Source organism: Metopolophium dirhodum, chromosome 6 (assembly GCF_019925205.1).
Source record: "Metopolophium dirhodum isolate CAU chromosome 6, ASM1992520v1, whole genome shotgun sequence".
Lineage (NCBI taxonomy): Eukaryota > Metazoa > Arthropoda > Insecta > Hemiptera > Aphididae > Metopolophium > Metopolophium dirhodum.
The window spans coordinates 34,670,483-34,698,276 of NC_083565.1; the positions used below are offsets into that span (position 1 = coordinate 34,670,483).

Consider the following 27,794-nt stretch of genomic DNA (forward strand, 5'->3'; position numbering starts at 1 on the left):
TCAGTGAGGGTGTGCTCTGCGGTGTCCTCGTGGCTCAAGCACTGGAGACAGATGGGGCTGGTGGCCCTGGCTCGCCTGTGCAGATAGTATTGAAAACAGCCGTGTCCCGACAGTGCCTGCGACATGTGGTACGTCAGAGGCACTAGCGGGACCGTTCTTAGGACCTGGTCCGTTGGTCCTTCCGGCCTCATTACGCGGCATTGACCCAGTCGTGGCTCGCGTTTCGCAATTCTTGGCCACATGACCATCCTTCCTACATTTGATGCAGCGGTTGGAACGATCTTCCCCCTGGCATCCTGCTGCTACATGCCCGGTTTCTAGGCATCGGAAACAAACCCTTTTCTTTTCCCCGAGCAGCTTTATCCTGCAGTTGCTCCATCCAATCCTCAATTTGGGATCAGCAGCTAGCCGCAATGCCGACTGTATCGAGGTCTCGATCTTTGCAGTGCTCCAGCCGTTGGCTGCTGTTCGGATGGTGAAGGGTTTGATGTCTGCTAGCTCTGGGTCTCTTTCAGCAAGAACTGCCCTCAGCTCTTCTATGGTTGTTGACTCGTCAAGTCCTGAGATGAGCACTGGTGCCGTTCTCATGGCCCTTCTTACGCTTACCTCATTCCCGAGCTTCTCCTTTAGTTTTTTAGCAAAGAGTTCAGCCTCCTCTTTGCTGCCAACCTCTAGGAGAATGTCACCTGCTGCTGTTCTTCTAGTCCCGACCACTTCGATGCCAGCTCTTTTAGGTTTGGTACAGCTTCTTTCGCCTTCCTGATGACATCAGCGTAGGTTGACCCGGTCGTTGGTGCATTAAGGATGATTGCTTCGTTTTTGGGCAGTTTTTTCCTTAGATTTCTGGCAATTTTTCCCGCTGAGCTACCGTTACCTCCCCTTCGTTCGTCGTTCTCGTTCTCGTTTCCTGTTTCGACTTGGCGTTTGTCTCGTTGCTGTCTTCGCGAGGGGTCGCTATGTGGTTCCAACGCCTCACTATTTGATGGTCGCTGGTGCGATGGCTTGACCCTACGCCTATTCTTTCGCCGGTTCTCAGCCGTTTCCCAGTTTCCGGTATCACTGCTGCGGTCCTGAGAGTCGTCTGTCCGCTGTTTTTGTTGAAATTGTAGATTTCTTTGCATCTGTGGCTCTCGCTGCTGCTGCTGCTGCTTCGGCGACTTTTGTTGTGGCAGTTCCTGTTGTTGATTTTGGTTCTGTAACCTCTCTACCTGCTCTGTTAGCTTCCCAACAGCTTCCCCCTGAGTTTTCAGCTGTTGTCGGAGTCCCTCGATGGCAGCAAGGAGCTCAAAGCGTGTGCGATCCGGAGAGGGGATCTTGCCTGCAGGGGTCGACCCTGGTTGGAGACCTGACGGTACTCCTGTCGTCTTTGACTCAGGAGGCACCTCGTTTGTGGGTTGAAGTACAGAGGGTCCAAGGTCAGTTTGGTTTCCTCTACTCGAGGTACTGACGTTCACTTTACCCGTGAGCCTTCCCCACTGTATCAGCCCTTTGACGTTGGTCGATAGCTGGACTATGAGGGTTTTTATCTCTCTCTTGGTGTTGGTGGCAATAGCAACTTCATCATCCAGGCTCTTAGCCACCGAGTATGTTTGCTGGAGGTACTTGAAAAAACGTGCATTTGCCTCTTCCATATTTACGTCGTTCTGGCTTGTTTGACTTGAAGTTGACGAGGCCAACAACTTCGTCACCAGATTCCCTGCAGTCTTAATTTCTCCAGCATTTCCTATTTCCTTGTTCTTCACCTCTGAGGTATTCACCCTTTGACCGGTGGGTGTTCCGCTGTTTTGCACCAATTGGCCAGCTGGTGCATCTGGGTTCTGTTTGTTGTCCTCCATATTTGGTCCCACGCAAACACAGGAAAGGGTCGTCCACCACTGCAGAGCCTGGTGCAGTGGTAAGCCTATATACTGTTGGGTGCGGCAGAGCCCAACAGGTTCCACGCCGACACAACTACCTCTGTGCCAAGTGACACCCCCATCATGGTTTGGGGGTTGAGGGAGCCGGTTTTTCATTGCGAAAGGCATGCTCAGGCCTCTTATCCCCAGTCAGCCAAGCCCAGGGATAAGTCGATGTAGTCCGGGGGCGAACCCCAGGATGGAACCTCTTGGCAAGGGCGTTAGCCCGTGAGCCCCCCCACCACGACAAGGTGGGTCCCGTCGGGGGAGGTAAACCTAACCTAACCTAACCTCATATATTTTACGAATTCAGTATTCTCAATGTCTATGGTGGAATAAAATTCTGATAAATTGTTCACCACAGCAATACCTAATTTAAGACTACTGATGGGTTTATCAAAAAAAATGCCAATAGTTTCAAAATGCTTAACTACAAAAACATTTCTTTCTGTCGTAGAATCACGACATACATTAAAAACCTTAAAAATTTTAAGACCTGTTTCATCTGTGAACCCAATATAGCTGTCAGATGAAGACTTAATATTTATTTTAATATTATTTTTAAAAACTATCTGGAAATGTGGAACGGTTAAGTGCTCAAATACTGAAGGTCCATAATTGTAAGGTTTTTTATAAATTATTTTTTTTTGAGAATTCAAAACAATTGGTTGGTTAAAGAATAAAGATTCATGGTAACGTTTAATAACTTGTTCAAGTGGTTTTTCATGCTTTCGGACCATTTTTTTTAAAACTCATGTAATTCTCAAAAGGAAAACATGAACACTCTTCAAGCGACTTAAATTTTTTATAATCGTCAACAATGTGCAATAATCCATGCACATTATGAGAAATAAACTGAGGACCATATATTTTACTAAAATTTTCAACAAAGTATTTAATAAGTTTTTCACTGAAATTCACTAACTTGTCAGAACTACCAGGACATAAGAGAACCCTAAAACTGATGTGTAAACACAAAAAATGAAAATAACATTCATTATTTAAAATATCTTTTAAGACCACAGGTCCTGTATATAATAAAAATAATCTAAACTCAGTTGCTTTAAACCGGCAAATTTCATTTAACCCTCTACATTTTCTTGAAAAATCACTCGGTACTAAGGTATTCAATAACAATAAATGCTTTGAAATATTGTTAACACTTCGACTTGGAATACGGACATTGACAGGAGCATTTTTTGATACACCTAACCAGAGTAATAGCATCTTTTTCATAACCCCCAAACATACCAAATGCATATAGTCAAGACTGAAAACTTCAACTATATTTACACCTGGTATTTCAGTAAGTATAGAAACAGTTGAAGTGATATGGTGATCATCATCCACACGATTTAAGAAATCCGAATGAGTTCTTTTAGAAAAGTTGGTTTCCAAAAAACATGTTGTATTGTTTATACGTTCTCCTTCTATTCTACATCTTATACAGGATGAATAACCAGCGTGTCCTTTTACAGATAAAATGAAACTCTTAGCGGGGCAGTCACAACAAAAAGTATCAACTATCACAATTTTTTTACCAAACTTTGTTTGCATGCCATTTGTAATTACAAGATTGAGGTTTTTCTTTTCCCCAGTACAACCCTATAATAAATATATTATGTTGACTATAAGGATTAATAGCTTGGTATCGAGCATATCCTAAAATTGGCCAAAATGTACTTGAGGAACTTTTTGTAAGGGGTAATCCGTCAATTCCTATTACAATTTTAATTACATCATCAAAATGCACCAGCATATCACCAAGAGAATTTAAGCCATTAGAAACCCCAAAATGGTAATATAAACCAGGTGACACAATTTGAATATCATAACATTGATTAGGTTTATCTGTTTTTAATACAGTTCTAGCATCAACTGGGATATCTTTAAAACATTTATGACATTTTAATACTTTCAGTAATGAAGACAAAGAATTGAGAGTGATATTATGAGATTACTGCCCATTTTGCTAATGGTTTTAAAATACAATCTTCGTCCTCATACATATCAAACGAACAACTAATTTTAAGTTGATCATTGGTATCAAAATTCTCGTCAAAATCAGAATCTGAAGAAAATAAATCATTTTCAAATTCATTATCTGCTTCATTTAAAGAATTAATTGAAAACCCATCACATGAGATTGGACTACCTGGTAATTTAATGTCAGTAAATAGTTTATTGGCATTTGATACTGATTAATTAGTATTTTCATTGGCTAAATTATAATCTACTTCATATGATGTACTTGGTTGTAGTTCACATTCTACATTTTTATCATTGTCATACAGATAATCTACCATTTCCAGATCCTCCAAAAATCGTCTACGTTTAGTAGACCTACTAATATTTTTATTGTTTGACATAATTAGATTAATGACAGTATAGTGACAAAGACAATAAGTTAATAATACGTACAGTCGACAGTCGTAACAGCTAGTATATCAACAGTGAAATCGGCAATAACACGGAAGCTTAATTACAAAAAAAAACAGAAGATTCATAAAATGGTTTAGTGTTAGTGCCTATCGGTACCACTATATTCATATATAATAATATTATGTATAATTTATATTGTGTCACTTACCAAATCTGAAGCGTAACAACGGCGTAAACGGTTATCGTCGTATTAATACAATAATCCGTACAGACGACAGTTGTAGACAAATTAGTTGAAAATAGTGCAAGACGTGGAATAATAAATAATAACTAAAAAGAAAATACGCAACTACGCGATATGGTGTGCAACGCGTACCCCGCACTTCACTCTTTATCAACAATTTCCATGTCTAAACATATAGAATAATATTGGTTTTACACACAGATAACGGTTATAAAAATATTCATTTTATCGGCGATTTTACTCGGTAACAATAATAATATAATACGCACTGGGTATGTAGCTATTATCATATATGTATATAGCTGGTACTAAATGATGACAGTTTTAATTGTTTACGATTTTCAATACTTTTAGGTCGTAGCAATTTTGTAAATTATTGTACTATTGTAGTGACAGACTATAGACCACGTTCTTGAGCCATATTAAGGATATTTTTCGACATAATAGTTATTAGTACTATTGAGTCGTATCAGCAGATTATACAATGTATACTGTCAGTGCATCATAGACCTGTAAGCTAACGTCCTGCCATGGTTAATCCAGACAACATAACATATGAGAATTGAACATATAAGAGAGAAAAAGCATGTTTTGGGTTATATAAATAATGTTTCGGCACACAGTAACGGCCAAAACCTCTATGCGATGTCCATTAGTTTATTATAGGTCTATCGTCTATGCAGTGCATTATGTCTTATTGAATAAGTTAATTAAAATAACTTATTAGGCACTATTAGTTCTAAGTGCATTATATTAATAGTGATTGATGAATAATTCTATATTCGCTATACATATCCGCTACATCTGCACATTCTATGAGTTTCACATTATACTTGTTAATATATAATATACATATATTGTCACTGGGCGTGTAAAAGGGTATAAGTCGATTATAAGTACCTATTAATTATAACGCGTGTATATATATTTAAGTTCAAAATATATATCCACCAAACTATTACAGCAACTATATATGCTTTTTAATTGCAATTAGGTACCTAATATTATATTATACCATAGAATATTATATGAATTATTGAGCATTCACATACATGTCAATATAAAATTATATACACAAAATTACAAATATCATAAAATATCATGTTCGCTCGGTTCTATATATTGTATAGTTGTAATCGCTATTATATATTATTATTTATTATTATTATAATGAAGATAAAAATAAAATTATAATATACTTTTTAAAGATTATAAATACATATTTTTTTAGGAAATGTATTTCATGTTACATTTTAAGTTGCATTCAATTTGCGATTTGCATTGAAAATACTATATATTTTATTCGATGAATAAAAAATAAAAATAGAATAATAATTATAAATATTGAATAAATTATGAGTATTAACAAAAAATAAATATAAATATAGTTAAGTTATTTAATGTTACATTATAAGATACATTTAATTTCCAATTACTATTGGAAATAAAATATATTTTATTCAATGAATAGAAAATATAGATAGAATATTAATAATAAAGATTGAATAAATTATGAGTTTTAAGATTTATTCAATTTTTAATCATCATTAAAAATTAAATATTGTTGAGCCAATATTTATTCATAACTATACAATGTTTTGGTTACAGCGTAAAAAATAAAATATTTTATCAATAATTAATTAACTTTTAAATTTAAATATCTTAAATCCAATTGAAATTCAATATTTATACAATTGTTTTGATTGACAAATGCTGTGTGGGTCAGACCATTTTGCGTCAAACTACTTATCCTTTGGCTCACCAGAAATAAGTTTTTTTTTTATATATGTCATCATTAATTCTGACAATTTTGTGTAAAACTTCTTTCGGCTCAAAAAAAATAAAAATTATGTGGTTAAAATATTGTTTCTTTTTTTTCGTATTAATAGTGTATTTTTATTTTTATTTATTTCAACAGAATAATAGGTAGAATAAAAGGTACTGCTATATTAATATAAAATATAAAACCAACTATAAATCAGAGACCCGTGTGGCGCTCCTTTGGTAATTTTTGAAAAATTCGGTATACGGTCTTCCAGGCTTCTGCTTTGTATTATTATATACCAGAAAAAAAGGTATGTTTACGAAGAACTTTGTATTTATATTTAAAGATAAAAACTTGTATATTTTATTGATTAGCTTATTTATTAATCTATTAATATAAATAATTTAGTTTATGTATTAAGATATCAATCTTTACACCCTTTGAAGACTACCTGCGTCCTCGCTCGGACCTTATTCGTGTTCCCCGCTAAATGTACAGGCCACGCGCGGTCGTACTTTGTTCCCGGCGGGCCCGCCACGGTGGAGATAACGTGCAAACCGAGGCTGCCGTCGCGCGTGTTTATCGATAATTTTCTAAAAAAGTGGAGTTTTACCACTTTACGTCGCGTAGGTATTACTATATACAGTCATAAATACATGTGTCGAAACGTCCGATTTTTTTTTATTGATATATTTACATGTTTTTTTTTGATTCAATAAACTGCGTTATTATTATATTACATTTGACTACCTTTTGTCCTTTTTCCTACTCGGTCACGCCGTGGCTTCCTTATATTGGTATTTATATATTTGATTTGGCATAAATATACACGATATAGCCACTGTATCGGTCTGTAGGTAGGTACATGATGTACATATTAAAATAAATAAACGTATAAATATTAATTATATAATAAAATATCCTAGCTCGAGTCGACTATACTATAGGTATGTTTAATCATGAGCATAAAATCAAATTAATAACTAACCTACATGTATACTATATCTATTTATTTATTAATATATATTATATAGTAACTGTAGCAGTATTTGTATGCTACATTAAATTATTAATTACCAGAATAAGAAAGTGGCTATTTGATTACCTCAACCAGTTAACTCACCTGACAACTGTAATATTTTATTGATATGTATGTATTTATCAGTTCATATATCATAGGTAGGTATATACAATATGTTTTTTTTGATTTGTGTAGTACCTATATCATTTGCATTGCTAGGTTAGGTTAGGTTAGGTTAGGTTACGTAGGGGACCCCTCAACCCGCTCCTACACATAGTTAGAATATACGAATATCTAATGTACTAGGATAACACATAGATGGTTGGGATGATGTCAGCGTAATGCACAATACCCTGGGAGAGCAACATTATAATAGTTAGCAACAGATTCAGCGTCCACCAACGGCCAGATGCTAGAACCCGAGCCGGTAAGAATATCTGTAGGAGCCCTGCGACGCGCAATAGATTCTATTAATTAGATCTTGGCACTGTGACAACACGGCCGTGGGTATACGCACTTATTACAACGATACCCCGCATCAACCAAAGGCACATCTGCAACCCTGAGTCATAGGTCAGCGTTCGCACTACGAAATAGTCAACCATCTAATTATGGAAGGCGCCACGGACTATGAGAACCACCGACACAGTCCGCCAGGGATCTAGTAAAGAGAGGGGATAGGACTATATTATAGGAGCCCTGGGAGCGGCCCATTATTCAGACGTGATCTTGCCACCGTTCGTACGCACTCATGTACCTCTTCGCTTCTGGTAAATCACCATTTTCTCGTTTGGACTTAGTTTATTTTCATTAACGACGTATTTCGGACTTAGAGAATATTCGAGCAATCGCTTATTACCTAAGACACCAGTGATTGTCGTTAATTCGAATAACTAACCCGTATAAATTAACTTGTCTTTTTTACAATTTTAATAAAATAACTCATCGAACTACAATTTGTTGATCATTTGACGCTTCTACCATCAACCTATCCTGTCCCCTTCTCCTGTAAGTTGGGTGCACGCAACAGCATTGTGTGTAGTTATATACTACGGTGAACGTCATTCGAGGTGACTGACCTGCTAGACACCCAAACAAATTCGTTGGCTATATGATTTGCATGGACGCCCGAAATTTTTTCACGTAATTTATTACTTATATTTGCTTTTTTGGTGACAGTAGTAGGATAAAAAAGAGATTTCTGGAACCTCAACCTGCTGGCTCAACCCTATACCTGATGGCTCAACCCGCGAAACCCGTTGCTCAACCCATATACATCTATACACCTCTGCTCAACCCATATCACATACGTACACGACATTCCCCCCGCTACCCCGCTCTTCATATACCCCCACCACCAATCACGCACTTATACGATATTCCCCCCGCCACTCTTCCCTATCAATTAACCGCGGAAAATAATTTAAAAATTTTTTTGCCGAACCGGGATTCGAACTCGAACAGGTCGCTTCCCATACGACAACCACACCACTGCGCAACTTACTCGCTTATGATTACAAGGTATATTCTATCTCATTTAACTGGTGTTTACGACAATCGTTCACATACGTACGAGATGTATAATTTCCCCCACCACCACAGCCACTATACCTTACAAAGGGCCGCCGCGAACGCGCGCGAGCCCGCCACCGCGTTATCAGTTATCACAGTGACTTGAACATATAATATTCTACTGATATTTCTAACAATAAACATTCAACACACTGATATCATTATTTTGAAATATGACTCGCCCAACTGAATTTTTCCGGTGAGTACCACTAGTTTTTTTTTTTATATAAATTATTCTGATACCTATTTTTTATAGGACTATGATATCAAACGAAATCGTATATCCATCCTCCTCCGAAGATGAAGAAGAAGAATATAGATCACCCATAGTATCATTAGCACTGACAATGGATGCATATCAATTACAGGATATTATGTGTTTTTATTTAAAATTAGCGAAAACTCACATTGAATATTTTAACCTTAATAATCATGAGGATCCATTTATTTTTGACATTAAATTGGTGAGACAGGTTAATAATTTTATTTCAACTAACAATGTACACGAAAATTTATTATGGTGCGAGAGAACCAATTGTCATAATAATTTCATTGCTACGACTCGTAAAATTATTAGAAAGTTGAGATTTAACCACCTGTCAATAGCTTTAGGAATAGCCCGCACAACACGAGTATTACCGATAATTAGAGCAAATTATTTTTGTTATACATTTAAAGAGTTAACTTATATATTATATGTCACAAATCTAAATAAAAATGAAACGGAATTGATTTTAACATTATATTTAGAAACAAAATACGTCACAGAGACTGACGACTGGTTGGAACATACCACGAAATATTTCTGTAGTAGGATTAATAACCGTTGCCAGACAATCTTCAATTTTATGAACCCAAATAAAATTATGTTAAGTTCTGAAAAAAAACTTTTCCACCAGTATACAGGTCAACCGTCAACCATGCTAGGTATAATAAGAGAATTTAAAAAATGCGAAACTTGTGGGCGCCGCCTACAGATATGGGTAGGAACGAGTGAGTTAAAAAAAATGCAAGGTTTTATGCGTGTAGACTTAGATGCAGCAGAAATAGAATTATTAACGTCTCGAATATTTAACATGATAAGTGAATTGTAGATAAGTAAACGATGTTTATACAGATACTAATAAACGCTTATTTATAACTATTTACCACACTTTTTTTTCTCCCCTTACGTATTTACATATTTATAATATTCAGGTATATATTATATATCAACTTGAATACGTTTGTATTAAGCTAAGTACCGAAAATGTCTCGTATTTATTTCAAATGGAACATATCATATGGGAAGTACTCGAGATGAATAACGTGTGTAATGCGACCTAAAGTTTTGCTACAGGCATACAATATTTCTATTTTCCTAGGACGTGCAATATACATAGCCAAAAATAGTGGTGCACATGAATTAGAGATTTATTTGAAAAACATGTATCCAAACACATCCTACACACCTGATAGGAAAATGTGCTATACCATACAACTGATACTACACACCACTAGTTTGTTGTCTAGAGGTTTAAGATCTTCCTCCGCATTAATATATATAGTAATAATTTTAAAAAAATGTGTGATCTCAACAGTTCATGAACTATTACTAGGTTTGTATCTATGTTTGATAAATGAAGGTGTTAACATAAGGAATCTCTTATTGTATTATTATTATTACATTTGTATGATAATACTGTTTCTCATCAAAAACATATCTTTCGAACTCGAATTAGTCGTATCCAGAGCTTCTCGTCGACTGTTCAATACGAGAACCTACACGAAACTTAACACTATGGACGCTGATTCGAGTAAGTATCATTATTTTTTAATATTTATATTATTTATATTTTTAAGAATTTTATTTTTAATTTTTTTATAGTCTTAGAAGTAATTGAGAGGTATTTCCGTACCTCTCTAGAAAGTTTAATGACACCTCACTGTGAGGTGCCATTAAACAATCACCGACATTTTAATGAAAATTGTTTTGCATGCAAGGAAAAAAAAAAAAAAATTCCATACCATGTACCACATGTCGCGGAGACCCGAGTGGCGTGACTTTGTTTGGGGTAAATTTAATTTAGATTTGAGCTCGAATTTAAATTTTATTAAGTATGAATTAGTTAGATATTCTATTTGTGACTTTGAATATTTTTTCCGTAAAATATTTCAACAAACATATGAATTACAATGCGACCGTGGTCACCGGATCTGGAACAATAATCTGTTATACGGAAGTGTGATATGGCCACAAGGTATAATAAGACAATATTGGGCGGGTGTATTATTAAAAATTAGACGATGTAGGGATTACAATATAAAACATTTAGAATTAAGAGAGACGACTGTGGGAACAAATTATTGGGGGCTTTTACTGTACAAAATTTTAGAATTAAAATGTAGACCTAACTTAGATAGTATTATTAATAATTTAGAATATTTAGATTTAGCTGTAAATAATGTAAATAGTCATGCACATATTAATAGTGATAATAATAATAATTTAGCATATAATTTAGATGTAGAATTAGGTAATTTAAGTTTTAACAGTTTATTAAATTTAAGGGAGTTTACATTCGGGTCAAGTCGCTTCGAAAACTGGAATAATGGCTATCCGAATTGAACCTAATTATGGTTTTTTTTTTTATGTCTAGTTCCTAAATATATTTCCTTGCATGCAATTTGTATACCGCATCTAGAAAAGGTAACTATACAATCTTTCATTATACGTTTAAACTCGATTTTATAGTATTTTTAAAACAGGCGGCTTGAACACTCTACCATAAGGATATTAACACACCCGATATATACAATAAACCGACGACCCTGTATTGCATTGTATAACTAGTATCGGTGGTGGCAGCGGCGGCGGCGGCGGCGGCGGAGGCGGCAGGTCTTAGGTAGGGATTTTTTGAATGAATGAATGAATAGTCGCTATTCATTACTCCCCGTAGTTGATGATATTTTGTCGTACCATATTAACCTATATCTCTCTCGATCGCTCTGTGTCAATACTACGCATGTAATATTATCATAATATAACGTTTTAATTTTTCTTGTTCATTTATTTTAAAATGTTTAAATGCGAGCAATGTTTTTTGAAATTCGTATACAAGCCAAATTTGATCGCTCACCGAAAAACACATCTCGAAATGTTTAAATGTCGACAATTTCCTTCGGAATTCACGATGAAACGTAATCTAACTAGACACGAAAAAAATCACAACGCCGAGCGTATCCCGTGTATTAGGTGTGGTATTACGTTCAGTTATAAGACCAGTCTCAATAAACATTTGAAAAATGCTCATGGTATGTATTTTTGTATCCACTTTAAATATTTATTATTATATTTAAAATGTTTTATCAGGTATACTACAAATCGCGCCACACGTTTTTGTACCAGACTTACAGCCTGGTCCATCATCCGTTCGTAAAGATTGCGTATCAACTGTACGAGATAAACAAAACGTCCGCTTATCGCCCATTCGAGATAACGCGAGGGACGAATTTACGAGTAACGCGAATGAATGCTGGGAGGTTCTAGACGATATCGATCTTTTCGGACAAAATGATCGCTTATCACCAGAACGAGATAACACGATGGACGAATTTTGGAGTAACGTGAATGACGCTGAATGCTTGGAAGTTCTAGACACCGTTGAGAATCTCGGACTTTATGATTTTCAAGGTTAGCATTTTTTTTTTTATAAACGTGCTATAAGCTAATTAGTTTTTTTTTTTTAAAATAAAAGATTCATACACTACGCTCGTTAATGGCAAACGTGTCTCCAGTGCAAATACAACGTCGGCTGTTAGGCTAAAAAAATTACGTTTAAATCTCGTAAAGTCTTCAGGATTTACACAAATCTCTACATCATCAAATCATACAATTACCTGGTATTACGTGAAAAATACCAACAATATTCAAAACTATATCTACTTTCTTGATTCGATTAAATCCGAACTAATCAATTTACTAAAATCAATTGTGAGTAAAAATCCGATCAAGTTTAATTTAAAGCTTGAGGCGACATATAATATACCGAATGTGGAATATTCATCGGAAAACCGTGCTTTTAAAACATCGGCTAAGGCGATTTTCTGTGATACCGGAGTACAGGAAATTGTCGAAGAGGCATTCGCTAAATTAATGAAAGAGCAAGACGAGTATACAAGCAAGGGTAGTGGTTTCACATTACAATGTATAGACGGTTTAATGTTAGGTGTGTATAAATATAAACCTATAGGCGGCTCATCATACATACAACTACCAGGCGCAATAGAAAATAAAAAAGCTGTGATTAATCCGCAGAACTTAGACTCACAATGCTTCAAATGGGCGATCCTAGCAAAACATGTCACAGGAAATAATAAACATCGTGTTGGTGATAATTATTTTAAACACCAAGAAAAATATAATTTTACAAATCTATCATTTCCAACACCACTACATCAGGTTAAAATTTTTGAAAAAAATAATCCAAACGTCTCTGTCAATGTTTACGGTATTGATAAACAATTTCAACCACCGAAATTTCCGGAATATAAAGTATTTCCACTAAAAGTAGTACATGAAGAAAAACCCGATCACTTTGATCTTTTACTAATTTCAGACCAGGACGATAACACTCACTATAGTTACATCTCTAATTTTTCAAGACTCATTAGCGCTCAAAAAACCAAACATAATGGGCAGTTAATTTTCTGCAAACGGTGCTTTACATCATTCGATAAACAACAATACAAATATAAATTAAACGGAGTTGCAGGACTTGAACAACATAAATTAATATGTGGGGAACACAAGCCCATACTACCTCAGTTACCTGAACCCGGATCAATACTCGAGTTTACTGCATGGGATAAAACGCAACGTCATCCTATAGTAATTTACGCGGATTTCGAAGCAATTCTAAAGAAAAGTGATGAGAAAATTGGAGAAAAAACAACAGCTTTTCAAGAACACGAGCCCATGAGCTATGGGTTTATGGTTAAAGCAAATGAAGAAATACCAGTGGAACTGCTTGAAAAATTCGGAATTCCGACATCGCCTGTAATTTACCGTGGAAATGAAAATAATAAAGACGTGGCGAGACATTTTATAGATAGTATTGTGAATATAGGTCAAAAAATTGAAAAACTACTCAAAACAAACACCCCTATAATTTTCACTATTGAACAGCGGAGAACACATGAAACATGTAATACTTGTAATTTATGCAAAACCAAATTTTCTCATGAAAATCATAAAGTGGCTGATCATTGTCATTTATCAGGGAAATTTAGACAGTCATTATGCAATACGTGTAATCTTAAACTTCAAACACCTAACTTCGTACCAGTATTTTTTCATAATTTATCAAATTATGATGCACATTTTATTGTCACTCGTCTCGGGTATGATACAAACTCTATCTCGGTAATACCAAACAGCGAAGAAAAATTTATTACGTTTTCAAAATACATTAGCAACTTCTTCACATTAAGATTTATCGACACACTAAGATTTATGGCCTCCAGTTTATCAACACTTTCAAAAAATTTAATTACACCAGGATTTGAAAAGTTTAGAGACAGTGCAAAACATTTTTCTACACAAGATTTACCACTAGTTACTCGTAAGGGGGTATACCCGTATGACTACACAGATGAATGGGATAAGCTTGAAGAAACCAGTTTACCGGCGAAAAAATATTTTTACAGTACATTGGACGAATCACATATAAAACATGAGGATTTTGAGCATGCAAATACAGTTTGGAATCATTTCAACTGTCAAACACTCGGGGAATACTCTGATCTTTATTTAAAAATCGACGTGCTGCTGCTGACTGATGTGTTTGAAAATTTCCGAGATCTCTGTATAAGAACTTACCATCTGGACCCATCATTTTACTACACAGCACCGGGATTTAGTTTTGACTGTATGCTGAAATACACGGGTCAACAACTTGAACTGATTTCGGATTATGATATTTTGTTAATGTTCGAGAAAGGTGAGGTCAGGTTATTTATTAAAAAAATAAAAAATAATGTGATAAAATATCTGTTTTTATTATAGGAATTCGTGGCGGCTTGACCCAGGCGAGCATGAGATATGCAAAGGCGAATAATGAAAAGACACCAGATTATGATCCAACACAACCAAAATCATGGCTTGTTTATCAGGATTGTGAGTATAATGTTATATTTAATTTAATATTAAATTTATTATATTACTTAAATTGCAGGTAACAACTTGTACGGTTACGCAATGTCACAATTCATGCCATACGGAGGATTTAAGTGGGTTGAGCCGAAACTAGAGGGTCTAAATGATTTAAACGATAGATCACCAATCGGGCGGATGTATGAGGTCGATATATCATATCCAAAAGAACTTCACGACAAGCATAATGATCTGCCATTCCTACCGAAAAATAGTATTCCACCTGGTTCAAAAGTTAAAAAACTTATGGCGACTTTAGAATCAAAGAAAAACTATGTGATTCATTATCGGAACCTGCAGCAGGCTATAGCCAACGGACTCGTTGTGGAAAAAGTAGCATATTTATTTTATTTATTTTATTTATTGCATATTTTGTTTTATTGTAGGTTCACAGAGTTGTGCAGTTTAATCAGTCGGACTGGCTTAAAAAATACATAGAATTAAACACTGAGATGCGGAAAAAAGCGAGGAACGACTTTGAAAAGGATTTCTTCAAACTCTTAAACAATGCCGTTTTTGGAAAAACCATGGAATCTTTAAGGAAACGTTTTAAAATGGAGCTTGTTTGTAGTGAAAAACGTTTGCAAAAACTTATAAATCTTACTACATTCAAACACTGTACTACGTATGACGAAACCCTCAACGCTGTCTCATTAGAAAACAAAATTATCATGTTTAACAAGCCAATATATATAGGTAAATATATATATATATATACAACTAATTTACTATTATCAAACATATTTTAATATTTTTTTTAATTTTCACCAGGTTTTGCAGTGCTGGAAATTTCCAAGACCGTCATGTATGATTATCATTATAACGTTATGCAGGCTCATTATAGGGATAAAATTGAGCTCATGTATACTGATACAGGTAAATGTTTTCAAACTATACTAATTTTCATATATTAATTTATATTGTAATTTTAGATTCACTGGTATACTATATTCAAACCGATGATTTTTACAAAGACCTGGAGAATAATTCCAATTTACTCGATCGAATGGATACATCAGACTTACCACAAGATCATCCATGTTACATTGCTGAGCGAAAGAAAATCCCTGGTTTGTTTTCCGATGAAACAAATTCAGAGGTTATGACGCATTTTTGTGGGCTCAGAGCAAAGTCTTATTCATATAAGATCAATGGCAAGGAGAAGATCAGGGCGAAAGGAATCCGCGGGCATGTAGTCAGAAACCATATGAATTTCAACGATCATTATCGCTGTCTGTTTGGTGATACAACTTTGGATGTGATGACGGAGAATGTCTCTATCCGGTCGTTCAATCATCGATTGAAGACTATTAAATCAACCAAATTAACTTATAATAGTTTCGATGACAAGAGGGTTATACTTGAGGATCAAATACATACCTTGGCTCACGGTCACTACTCTATAGAGTGAGTTAGAAATAATTGTATATTTTAATTTATTGTACTTTAAATATTTCTGAATTGTATAGGGACACCAGAACACTAGAGCAAGCAGAAGCCGAATTAATACAACTTCCGGAAGCCGAGATAGACAGATAGTTTTTTTTTTTTATTTATTATAGATGATTTGTTTTTATATTGTAAAATATCACTGTAGATATTATTATTATTTTTTTTTTTATTTTGTAAAATATCTCTGTAGATATTATGTGGATATTATATTTATTATTATTATTATTATTGAATTGATTCTAGTTAGGATAGGATAGGATAGTATAGGATAGGATAGGATAGTATAGTATAAAGAAATAACTCATTGATATAAAAAAAATAAATAAATATGATATTTATTTTTACAAATTATTTACAAACCATTTTCTTAGGCTAAATACTTTATAAAATGAACATTGTTTAGGATTGAAATCCATATGAAAAATACAGCATGGTAAAGTTTCTTCATCACATATTTGGTCTAGTGGAGGGCACCCCATGTCGTCAATATTGATGATCCCGATGTGAGGAATATACTCTAAAAGAAGTTGTTTTTTCTGATCGCCTTTAACGTATATGAAACTGAACTTTAGTGAATTCAGTACTCTACCTAGTTCTTCATACTCAACATCCCCATATTCCAAAGATAGTTTGTGATAATTACGCTCCAACCACTTGTTAGTTTTCCGACTCTTGTTATCCTGTATTGATTTTGAATTTTTAAAAATCCAATGTTGAGTGGCCCATGTTTCTACATCTACTATAGACATTTCTTTTATCATGTATTTATTATCCCTCCCGAGAATGCAATGGAAATCAATAATGGCAGTAGACATAATTATTATTTGGACGACAGTACTTCAGGAATTTGTTTCAACTTGTCTGTATTTTCTTTGATATTTTGTAACAATGCTTTGATTTTTATAAGGTGCTCTTGTATATCATCACACGTTAATTGAAGTGTTTCAACTTGTTCTTCTTGTGTTTGAATAGACTTATGATTTTCCTCGAGTAAATTTCCAAATTTATCTAGTCTTATACAATATGATTTGATGGTTTGTTCGAGATTTGTTACAAATTTTCTCGTTTCACCAGCCTGTGAACATCCGAACACGTTCATACCTAGAGCTCGACTGATGCTATTTTCTAATGTCACTCGTATTTATCCAACTATTGTGCGTATTATCAAACCCTAGCCATTTTACGAACATCTGTTTTCCCTTCCTACGGATAATTTTCTCGACTAAATAATCGTTTGGGAGATTGGTCTTTTGAATTTCTTCAGAGTAGAAACAACCTAAAATCGGGTTTCCTGTATAATCTTGTAGTTGATAAGTAGTGGGGGATGTCTTGTTTATTTTGGTTATTTTAAATATTTCTGTGGACCAGCTCGGTAGATAACCTTTTGTAAATACCCCTTTATATATACTGATACGGACGTTATCACCAATGTTAAATTTAATTTTTCCATTAAGAATCGGACGTTGCTTTAATTTTACCGAAGAAGGATTGTTATCAGCCTGTCTGGGTGTCATAGATATTGTTCTGTGTTTTGAATTATTATATTCATTAATCATAGATTGTAAAATAGAAACCCATTCATGTGTTCCTCGTGCAGTGAACTCCCTATACATTTTTTCTTTAATTGATCTGTTAAGGCGTTCAACGATACAGGCCTTCGTTGTACTATACGTAGAATATTTATGTATATTGTGTTTCTTCATCAACGCATCGAATGTCGCATTGTAAAATTCTTTACCGTTATCGACCTGTAATAGTTTTGGCGAGCGCTTGAGTAGTATTTTTGACATTGCATTTGAAACTTCTTTAGCCGTTTTCGACTTTAAAGGTATAGCGAAAGAGTATTTCGTGTAACAATCTATGATAGTTAGAAAATATTTATAACCTTTATTCTTTTTAGAATAAGGTATCATTTCCACCAAGTCTGCCTGCCATAGATCGTTTTTACCATACACATTAACTCTTCGCCTTGTATAATTTTTTCTTGCTGGTTTGTGTAGTTCGTTTGCTATATCGCGTTTAGACATTTGGAATTCGTTTTATTAAACCCGTTTCATACAATTCTTCGTAAATTGAAAGTATTTCATTGGAAAGCCCTGTATTACCGGCAGCTTGTGAGGCTAAAAGAAGTCGTAACCTATCAACCAACTCGTTTGGATCATTCCAATATACTAAATTATGCGCTTGTAATTTCACACCCGAACCCGAGGTGAATAGCTTGCTAATAATTTGCTCATACTTTGTACCACCCTTCCTAATTTTTGTCCCGTCCTGTGTTAAATGTGCCGAAGTATGAATCAGTATTTCTTTATACGTATTTAAGTCATTAGCGGAGTATTGCATTGGATATCTGGAGCACAATAACTCGCTAAGCCCCTGTGTCAGTGGATAAGAGTTTTCTCTCACAACTATTGCACCGTTTTTAAATTGTATTACTTCTGTACCTAATTTGATAATGCCATTAGAATATTTTTTTGGGCCATATACTTTATCTTTTTCTTGGTCTTCTAATTTACGAAAATTTGTAAACCGGTTGTCGGATGCGTTGGAAACCATATCATTATCGACTTTGGAAGTCTGTAATTTGTTCAGAGGTTCGATTATTGGCTGAAGTGTTTGTGATACAAAAGATTGAATATCAGCTTTTCCATGTTTTAATGCAATATACTTACGTTTAATATTTTCTTTAGCTTTAATCAATTCTCCGAGTACCTCACCTTTAGACGACATATTTGTGAATGAAGTGTCTTATAAAAAAACAATAGTTTATATAACAACGAATGTATCAAATCCGTGACGATAGCGACCATTGTCACGTTCACTGTCTTTGTTTATGACAATAAATTCAAATCCTCCTTTACACGAACATGAAGTACAAAAGTTTTTAAACTCGGGATATGACACATCACCAGAGCAATGTTCGTTGTAAACATGCTTTAGGTTTGTCTCGTCTTGTTTAAATAAAACAATAAAATTTGCGTTATCACGTAAAAGTTGTTTAGGTACTTTTGAATAACTCTGAGCCAAATAGAAAACATCTACTAAATTATGGCGGCCTCTGGAAAAGTAAGTCCTTGCAATCTTCTGGTTTTCAGTAATAATATCATCGAAAATAAACACAGAGTTTGGTAAAGCTTTTTCAGGTTCGACAACTTGCTCGTTTTCGTAGAACGTGAATAATTGTATTCCATTAATACCTGATAAAATATCACTCAATAATTTATACTTTGGTTGATCCAATGTTTTTGAATATATGTATACGTTGTGAAATCGTATACCATTTATATGTGTTAATAATGTGAATATTAAATTAGTTTTCCCACAGCCTGAAGGGCCCATGATAAGTGCTCTAATCGTATTAGGTAGAAGCACACCATGTCTTTGTTTTTTATACGAAGTAGGTGGGTCCACGTTTTCAACTGTGAGTTGTATATCTTGTTTAATGAATTTCATTTTTTAAATAAATATCCCTGTAACACTAAGAGCGTAATCAGTACACGATGTCACTCGCTCGAAGAAAGACCAAGAATAAAGGTGCTGGTCTTATAAACACGCTTATAAATAAATTACCATTAGAGCTTCACGTACCTGGTGAGAGTAAATACACGTATATTAACGTGGTAATAGTAATAATAAAAATAATATTTCTTTATAGGTTATCAATATTGTGGACCTGGCACAAATTTGAAAAAACGATTAGCTCGCGGAGATAAAGGGGTAAATCCTTTAGACACTGCGTGTAGAGAACACGATATTGCATACGATCTTAGTAACTCTATCACAGATCGCAACGAGGCCGATTATATATTAGAGCAACGAGCCTGGGATAGGTTCAAGTCTAAAGATTCGAGTTTAAAAGAAAAGGCTGTAGCTTGGGGCGTGACTACCGCCATGAAAGTGAAACGTAAAATCGGGGCTGGATGTGGGTTTAAAGCAGCCATCAGAGCAGCTAAAAACGTAATAAAGAAAAATATCGGTGAAAAAAACCTGATGAAATTAAGTAAAAAGTGTATAACCGTCGCACGAAAAACATTCAAAAATAAAAAGACTAAAGTTCCAAGGGTTATATCAATACCAAAAAAGGGTGGAGTGTTGCCGTTAATCCCGATTTTCGCCGGTTTATCAGCACTAGGAGCACTGAGTGGCGGTGTTGCCAACGTTGTCAAGGTTGCGAATGAATTTAAAAGAAATACGCAATCTCATTTGGGCGGCGGATTATACATCGCGCCGTATAAAGGTAACTCGTATAAAATCGGATCAAGTCTATATCTTGCACCATATAAAAGTGGAGGGGATTTGAAAACGAAAAAAACTAGAAAAACTAAAAAAAATAAAAAAAACTAATAACTACGTTACCCAGAAGAGCGCTGTACGATTTCGAACTTATAAAATTTGCACGTTTGAATAAAATACCTCATTTCATCGGCGTGTTTACTCGAGATAGGTTACCCGTACGTCGTAAACGAGTAGAATCAGCGATTGTTAACTTGGATACGGAAAACGGTACAGGTACTCACTGGGTAGCGTATAGAAAAATCGGAAATCAAGTTGAATATTATGACAGTTTTGGAAATTTACCACCTCCATTAGAAGTACAACGATATTTTCACGGATGTGACATAAATTTCAATTACAGCAGAGAGCAGAAATATAATACTACAAACTGTGGACACTTGTGTTTAAAATTTTTATCATGTATACGATAACGTTAAACGGGAACTCGAGTGAATTGTCATGCGACATTTTTCCACCGCTAGAAGTAGAAAGCACAGCACAAATATGTCTTTTGAGTCTACAGACAAATAATTCGATACCGAACATTGAACCCGGTTGCAATACTATCGGTTTCCGTAATATGATTGGACAAAGAGAGGAAGTTATTATACCCACAGGCTCGTATGAGTTTGAAAATTTAGAGACTGTTATAAAAAAAAATATGCCCGATTATATCGACTGGTTTGAATTAAAAGCAGACAATACCACATTAAAGTGTATAGTCTCGTGTAGTCATGACGTAGACTTATCAGTTGAGAATAGTATAGCGAAGTTATTGGGTTTTAGAAATTATTTATACACTTCTGGTATTAATCATGAATCTGAAAGTACAGTTAAGATAATGAAAATCAATAGTATAAAAGTAGAGTGCAACTTGATTACTGGTTCATTCTGTGATGGAGCACCGAGCCAGATCATACATGAACTTTATCCAACTGTCCCGCCAGGTTATAAAATCATCGAAGTACCTAGACATCTAGTTTTTTATGCTCTCAATACGACTTCAATATCTAGAGTATACATCGTGTTAAAAGATCAGAACGATTGTCTAATAAATCTGCGCGGTGAACCAATTACGATTCGATTACAAATAACGAGTGGAAATGGCATTAAAGTTTAATATAAAAAGATCTACAATCAAAAAACCAGTTAGTTTACCGACTGTCGTGAAGAAGTCAACATCTAGACCGAAAAAAGGCGAGATCAAGCTCACGAAAAATAATTTAAATTTTCTACGTTCGTTGCAAGTATAAAAAATAATTATGGACGACTCGTATTTAGACGTTGGGGTCGATTATGTCGATGAGTGTAAAATAACACAAAAGCATTATCATTCGTTCACTCCATACTCAAACATGTCTTTATCAAATAACGATGAAATTAGGATAAGTGTTTTAAATATAGATGCATACACTCTACCATGCGAAAGCTATATTTATATAGAGGGGAGAGTAAATAAACCGTCCGATGCAGTGGGAGATGTACGTTTTTCAAATAATGGATTGGCATTTTTATTCTCCGAAATGCGCTATGAAATAAACGGAATAGAAATTCAAAAATTAAAAACACCTGGAGTTGCATCTTGCTTGAAAGCATATTGTTCGTATACTCCAAACGATTTGAATACGTTGGAGAACGCTGCTTGGGACTCGGCGATGGATGGTGAAGATAATAAAAACTTTATGAGCAACAATGTATTTACCGGGTGTATCCCTCTAAAACATTTATTCGGATTTTGTGAAGACTATAAAAAAATATTACTTAATTGTAATCAACAGCTGATTTTAAATCGCGCATCTACCGACCTGGATGCGATACACGTTGTTGGCGAGGGCGCAACCGAAGCAGTCTCAAAAAATAGAAAAATTACAATTGAACTTACTAGGGTGGTGTGGAAAATGCCTATTATCAGAGTTAGTGATAAAGAAAAATTAAGGTTGATAAAAGTGGTAGATTCGTGTAAAACACTATCATGTGCGTTCAGAACCTGGGATCTCTGCGAATATCCTATTCTCCCTAGAAATACCTCACATTCGTGGACGGTAAAGTCCAGCAACTTGTTAGAAAAACCGAGGTTTGTGTTATTCGGATTACAAACAGATCGAAAAAAAAATATTGAAATAGACGCTGGACGCTTTGATCACTGTCAACTAAAAAATCTTAAGGTTCACTTAAATTCTGAAGTGTATCCATATGAAGACTTTCGTGCTGATTTTAAAAATAATACAACTAGTATACTGTATAAGGCCTATGCAGACTTTCAAAAATCATATTATGAGAAAGAGTATAGTGAACCTTTATTGTCAAAACATATTTTTCAAAACTATTCACCAATCATCGTTGTTGATTTATCGTGTCAAAACGACAATGTGAAGTCGTCAACCGTAGACCTACGTATTGAATTTGAAACTGATACCGTTATTCCGGAAAAAACTACAGCGTATTGCTTAATATTACATGACCAGATTATAAATTATAGCCCGTTTAGTGGCGAAGTTAGAAAATTGTAAAAATGTATATAATTTTTTTTTTTTCCTCTTATGTAAAATATTGTAACCTTATGCTAAATATATATATATATTGTAACCTTATCATTATTAATAAATAAAAAAACTTGTTTTTAAATATCACGCTTGTTTTTATTTTACACAATAAGAAAAATAATAATACAGAAAAATTAATTATATTGTGGTCCAAATGGCCCATCGTTTTCCGAACGTCCTTCCTGAATGTTTTCGAGGTGGCTCTCTTGTGCTGGATTTCCCTGTAATTTTTTTTTTAATTAAAATATGTTATGTCGGATTTAAAAATGATTATTACCTGCGGATATGAACTGAAGTACGATTGTGGTGAAAAAGCTATGGAACACTCGTCATTGTATCCCTGTAAATAAAAAATATTTTATTAACATAACATAATATAAGCTAAAGGAAAATTGCTAGTACCTCATATTTTTTTATTTTCTCCATCCATTTTTGAACGATCGAATCAGTTGCATATAATTTTAGTTGATTTGTGAAAATGTAGTCGTTCTCGCCAATAACATGTATTGAAAGATAATTATTATCGATGTTCCTCACATGAGTTCTCATATCAGTCTTAGAATTTTCTAACGCTACGTTTGATTTTAAGAATGAAGCGATTAGATCAATTTGATGTATTACAATCGGTTTAATTATAATAGATTTTCTATTGATAATCTCAAAAATGGTGTATTCTAAATCTTGTAAGGTCAAAAGATCCGTTCGATTTAACAGAACACGACATCCGTCTTGAATTTTTGATTCTAAAACAAGTGTGTTCTCCGAGTGATATGTCATACTAGACATTGAAATTACGTCGTTATCCAAAAATAAATTTCGTTTGTATTTTTCTGGACGATCGAGTATGAATGATAGAATGTTCCCCATAAGTCTGAATATACTTTGTAGAAAATCGATAGGAATATTTACATACCGCGAAGATGTTATAATATGAATCACGGTTTTGAATTCATCGGTAGGATCTATCCCAATGTTTAAAAATTTACGAGCTGTGAAGTCGATGGTTAGATTACTGCAATCGATGAGCTTGGGTGGTGGTGACGGTGGAGTATATTTAAAAGTTTTCTTGTAAATATCTGCCATATTTTCGATTGGACCAGCCATTTTAATTTTAAACACTGAAAAATAATTATGATTTAAACGTTGAATACGAGACGAGCACACGGGCGGAGTAGACACTCGGAGCGATGTAGACACTTGGAATGATGAAGAGCGACTGATTTTATGAAGTGTAACTGTGTTCTTAGACGATTATATTAAATATTAATTGGTGGGGGGACATCGAATAGTCCCTACAGAGTTATCGTGGTAATGCATGCAGCTACAGGTCTGTTAACGCTGATGATGTTTACAAAGGAATGTGCCTTTATGTGTGTGTGTGTGTATTATATTTCTGTATGCTATGCAGGAAGCTACATGTTCGTTAAAGTTGTTTACGTTTACAAACGGTAAACATTTTTGTAATAATTCTCGAATGCCATGCGTGCGAAAACATTTAAAGATTATGCTAACGTCAATGTGATAACTGATAACATAGATATGATAACGCGGTGGCGGGCTCGCGGCGGCCCTTTGTAAGGTGTAGCGTTGGTGGTGTTGGTGGTGGTGGTGGTGGGGGGAAATTATAGAATGTTTATTGTTAGAAATATCAGTGGAATATTATATGTAAACTATATTATAATATATGTATGTATGTGTGTTTGTACGTAAGTGCGTATGTAGGTATTTATAGATGTGATAACTGAAAACATAGGTATGATAACGCGGTGGCGGGCTCGCGCGCGTTCGCGGCGGCCCTTTGTAAGGTATAGTGGCTGTGGTGGTGGGGGAAATTATACATCTCGTACGTATGTGAACGATTGTCGTAAACACCAGTTAAATGAGATAGAATATACCTTGTAATCATAAGCGAGTAAGTTGCGCAGTGGTGTGGTTGTCGTATGGGAAGCGACCAGTTCGAGTTCGAATCCCGGTTCGGCAAAAAAATTTTTAAATTATTTTCCGCGGCTAATTGATAGGGAAGAGTGGCGGGGGGAATATCGTATAAGTGCGTGATTGATGGTGGGGGGTATATGAAGAGCGGGGTAGCGGGGGGAATGTCGTGTACGTATGTGATATGGGTTGAGCAGAGGTGTATAGATGTATATGGGTTGAGCAACGGGTTTCGCGGGTTGAGCCATCAGGTATAGGGTTGAGCCAGCAGGTTGAGGTTCCAGAAATCTCTTTTTTATCCTACTGACAGTAATGAACGCTGTCCATGATCCGACGCAGTTGGATTGCATACCTGATGCCGTGACCCGGCCGTCCCACATTGTCCGCTATCCGACAAAGTCAGATTGCCTACGCGGATAACTGAGGTGACTGACCTGCTAGACACTAAAAAAATCGCGGCGGCTATATGATTTTTTTTACGGAATTTCAAATTTTCGGCGGCATAACCCGGGCTACCACGTCGAACCGGGGTGGTCCTAACCTTATCATAGTTCCTTATCATCAGACCTCCTTATCACACACCAACCGGCTCGAGACCGACGACCAGACCAAAAGACCACTTCAGCTTCCGACATCGGTTGAAATTCTTCGCCAACTCGGGGGGTTTGGGCGTCTCCCCCAGCGACGCTTGGAGAACTAGTTTTATATAAAACATATAATATATGTATTTTGTAATAAAATAATTATAACAGTGTGTAGCTATATAATATAATGTTTAGTACGTCATGTTAAATACCTACTTAATAACTGTTGTAAAAAAGTTGTTTTTTATTCTGTAACTTTGTTTGTATTATTTGTATTGTTCAGTACTATGTTATTTATTATTTAATAAACATTTAAGGTCTATAATTTATTATATTATGCTGTATTTATTTATTTTGGATTTAAATATTATTTTCATAATAAATGAAAGCACCTGCATTGTTGTAACAAAAAAATTTCATTAATTTTAACACATATTTCATCAATTTTAAGATAGGTATAATTAATAAAATGCCTTTAAATTATGACAATACTTGAGAGAACTGATTTAAAAAAATTATTCATATAATGTATGAGGAATTTATTATGTAATGATATGCTCACACACTATTATAGTAAATAAACTAAAATCTTACAGATTAATAAATAACGGCTTGACTGTCGTCCGTAGAAATCGGTCATCCCCTGCAATAAAACCATTGTCATCGTCTGAACCTATGTTACAGTTCTCTGTCTTGATGGTACTTATCATAAGTTTGCATTTTCCAAAGATGGTACTAGCAACACGAATTTGTGTTAGGAAGGTTTGGCAACTAGCAACTTGTGAATGTCTTGTTGAGGCACAACAGAGAATTTGTTATGACAGGCCAGGTAAGTTTTTGCCATGCTTATAATTATTAATTATTATAATAATTGTTTTTACCTCCGGTTCAATTCGTTTTCATATTCCAGGGTGGAAGTTCATAACGAACGTCGTGTACAAGGGAATTAGAAAGATGGACGGGACAACAACTTGCATATAACCAATTCGTTGTCGGAATACCCGTCTACAGAATTTCCAGTTATCGTGTACAAGGACGACTGGATGGAGTTCACCAGCCAGCTGGACAACGCTGTCGTCTAAGACGAAGGGTTTTCCAGGTTAGTGTTTGAAGTGTACAGGGATGTCGGAGGATAGAGATAATATAATATAACTATACTCTTCTTATTTTTTTTATTTACAATATTTTTTTCTTATACCAATATCCTCTTATTTTAATATTAAGAAAGGATGCTATCGTCTTCGTTATAGATTCTAAACAGTTTTATTCTGGCCACCTCTGTCGATGATTTTAGAATTTTTTGATGTGCTGTTTGTTATATAATATTATTTTCTGTAAAAATTTTTTTTTTCTATACATTATTGGTCTATATACCCCTTTAAATTTTGTAAAAGGGCTAGTCCCGTTGAATTCTAAATAAATAAATGAATAAATAAATAATATACAGTTAACTATATAATATTATACATATAATTGTTTCCCAAAGATTTTTAACACTTCTTTTATTGTTACATATTTTATTATGATAGTAAATACTTTTAGCTTCCTAAATCAAAACGTTCAGTAAATTTTTGAATTTGTTATACTTATAAATTAATTTAGTATTATTTTAATTTTTAAGCACACATTTATTTTCTGTGTCAGATAGAAATAATAATGATTCTTTTTATTATTCAAGGTTTAACATTTGCTTATTCCATGTCCCCATAACTATAGTACGAAACATAGTAAAAACACTAATCTTATACAATATAAATGTAATACCCCATTTGGAAAATTAAATCCTTTAGTTATGGCCTTATGGGCATTGATATTTATAAGTATTGATATCTTAAGTTTTAGAAATATCATTGTTTTTAGAAAATATATAATTAGTCTATCATTGTAGTGAAATATTATATGTAAAAATGTATGACTATGTATTTTTAATCAATAG

At 34.6% G+C, this 27,794-nt stretch overlaps 2 protein-coding genes and 2 long non-coding RNA genes across 4 annotated transcripts; 2 read left to right on the forward strand and 2 right to left on the reverse strand.

Annotated features, from left to right (window-relative positions):
• On the reverse strand, positions 1 to 588 carry LOC132947754 (uncharacterized). Its single transcript, XM_061017998.1, has one exon. The coding sequence runs from the start codon at positions 586 to 588 to the stop codon at positions 1 to 3; it is 588 nt and encodes a 195-aa protein (XP_060873981.1).
• A 7,454-nt stretch (positions 589 to 8,042) lies between these two features.
• On the forward strand, positions 8,043 to 26,190 carry LOC132947884 (uncharacterized). The gene is made up of 2 exons (XR_009664962.1): positions 8,043 to 8,377; positions 25,585 to 26,190. It is a non-coding gene; the product is annotated as an uncharacterized LOC132947884 (long non-coding RNA).
• Positions 12,408 to 17,314, forward strand: LOC132947471 (uncharacterized). The gene is made up of 8 exons (XM_061017778.1): positions 12,408 to 12,552; positions 12,617 to 14,860; positions 14,926 to 15,036; positions 15,095 to 15,405; positions 15,459 to 15,768; positions 15,844 to 15,948; positions 16,005 to 16,479; positions 16,542 to 17,314. Exons 1-8 carry the CDS (start codon positions 12,465 to 12,467, stop codon positions 16,609 to 16,611), a joined length of 3,714 nt encoding a protein of 1,237 aa, XP_060873761.1. The 5' UTR covers positions 12,408 to 12,464; the 3' UTR covers positions 16,612 to 17,314.
• LOC132946441 (uncharacterized) lies at positions 23,429 to 23,813 on the reverse strand. The gene is made up of 3 exons (XR_009664709.1): positions 23,745 to 23,813; positions 23,620 to 23,682; positions 23,429 to 23,563 (listed from the first exon to the last, which is right to left on the reverse strand). It is a non-coding gene; the product is annotated as an uncharacterized LOC132946441 (long non-coding RNA).
• Positions 26,191 to 27,794: the final 1,604 nt, after the last annotated feature.

Bases quoted from the DNA above. Each gene is read 5' to 3' on its own strand.
- LOC132947754 (XM_061017998.1), bottom strand. From the start codon at position 588: ATGAGAACGGCACCAGTGCTCATCTCAGGACTTGACGAGTCAACAACC.
- LOC132947471 (XM_061017778.1), top strand. From the start codon at position 12,465: ATGGACGAATTTTGGAGTAACGTGAATGACGCTGAATGCTTGGAAGTT. The intron at 15,949-16,004 runs GTAAATGTTTTC...TTGTAATTTTAG, and splicing joins GCTCATGTATACTGATACAG to ATTCACTGGTATACTATATT. The intron at 16,480-16,541 runs GTGAGTTAGAAA...TGAATTGTATAG, and splicing joins CACGGTCACTACTCTATAGA to GGACACCAGAACACTAGAGC.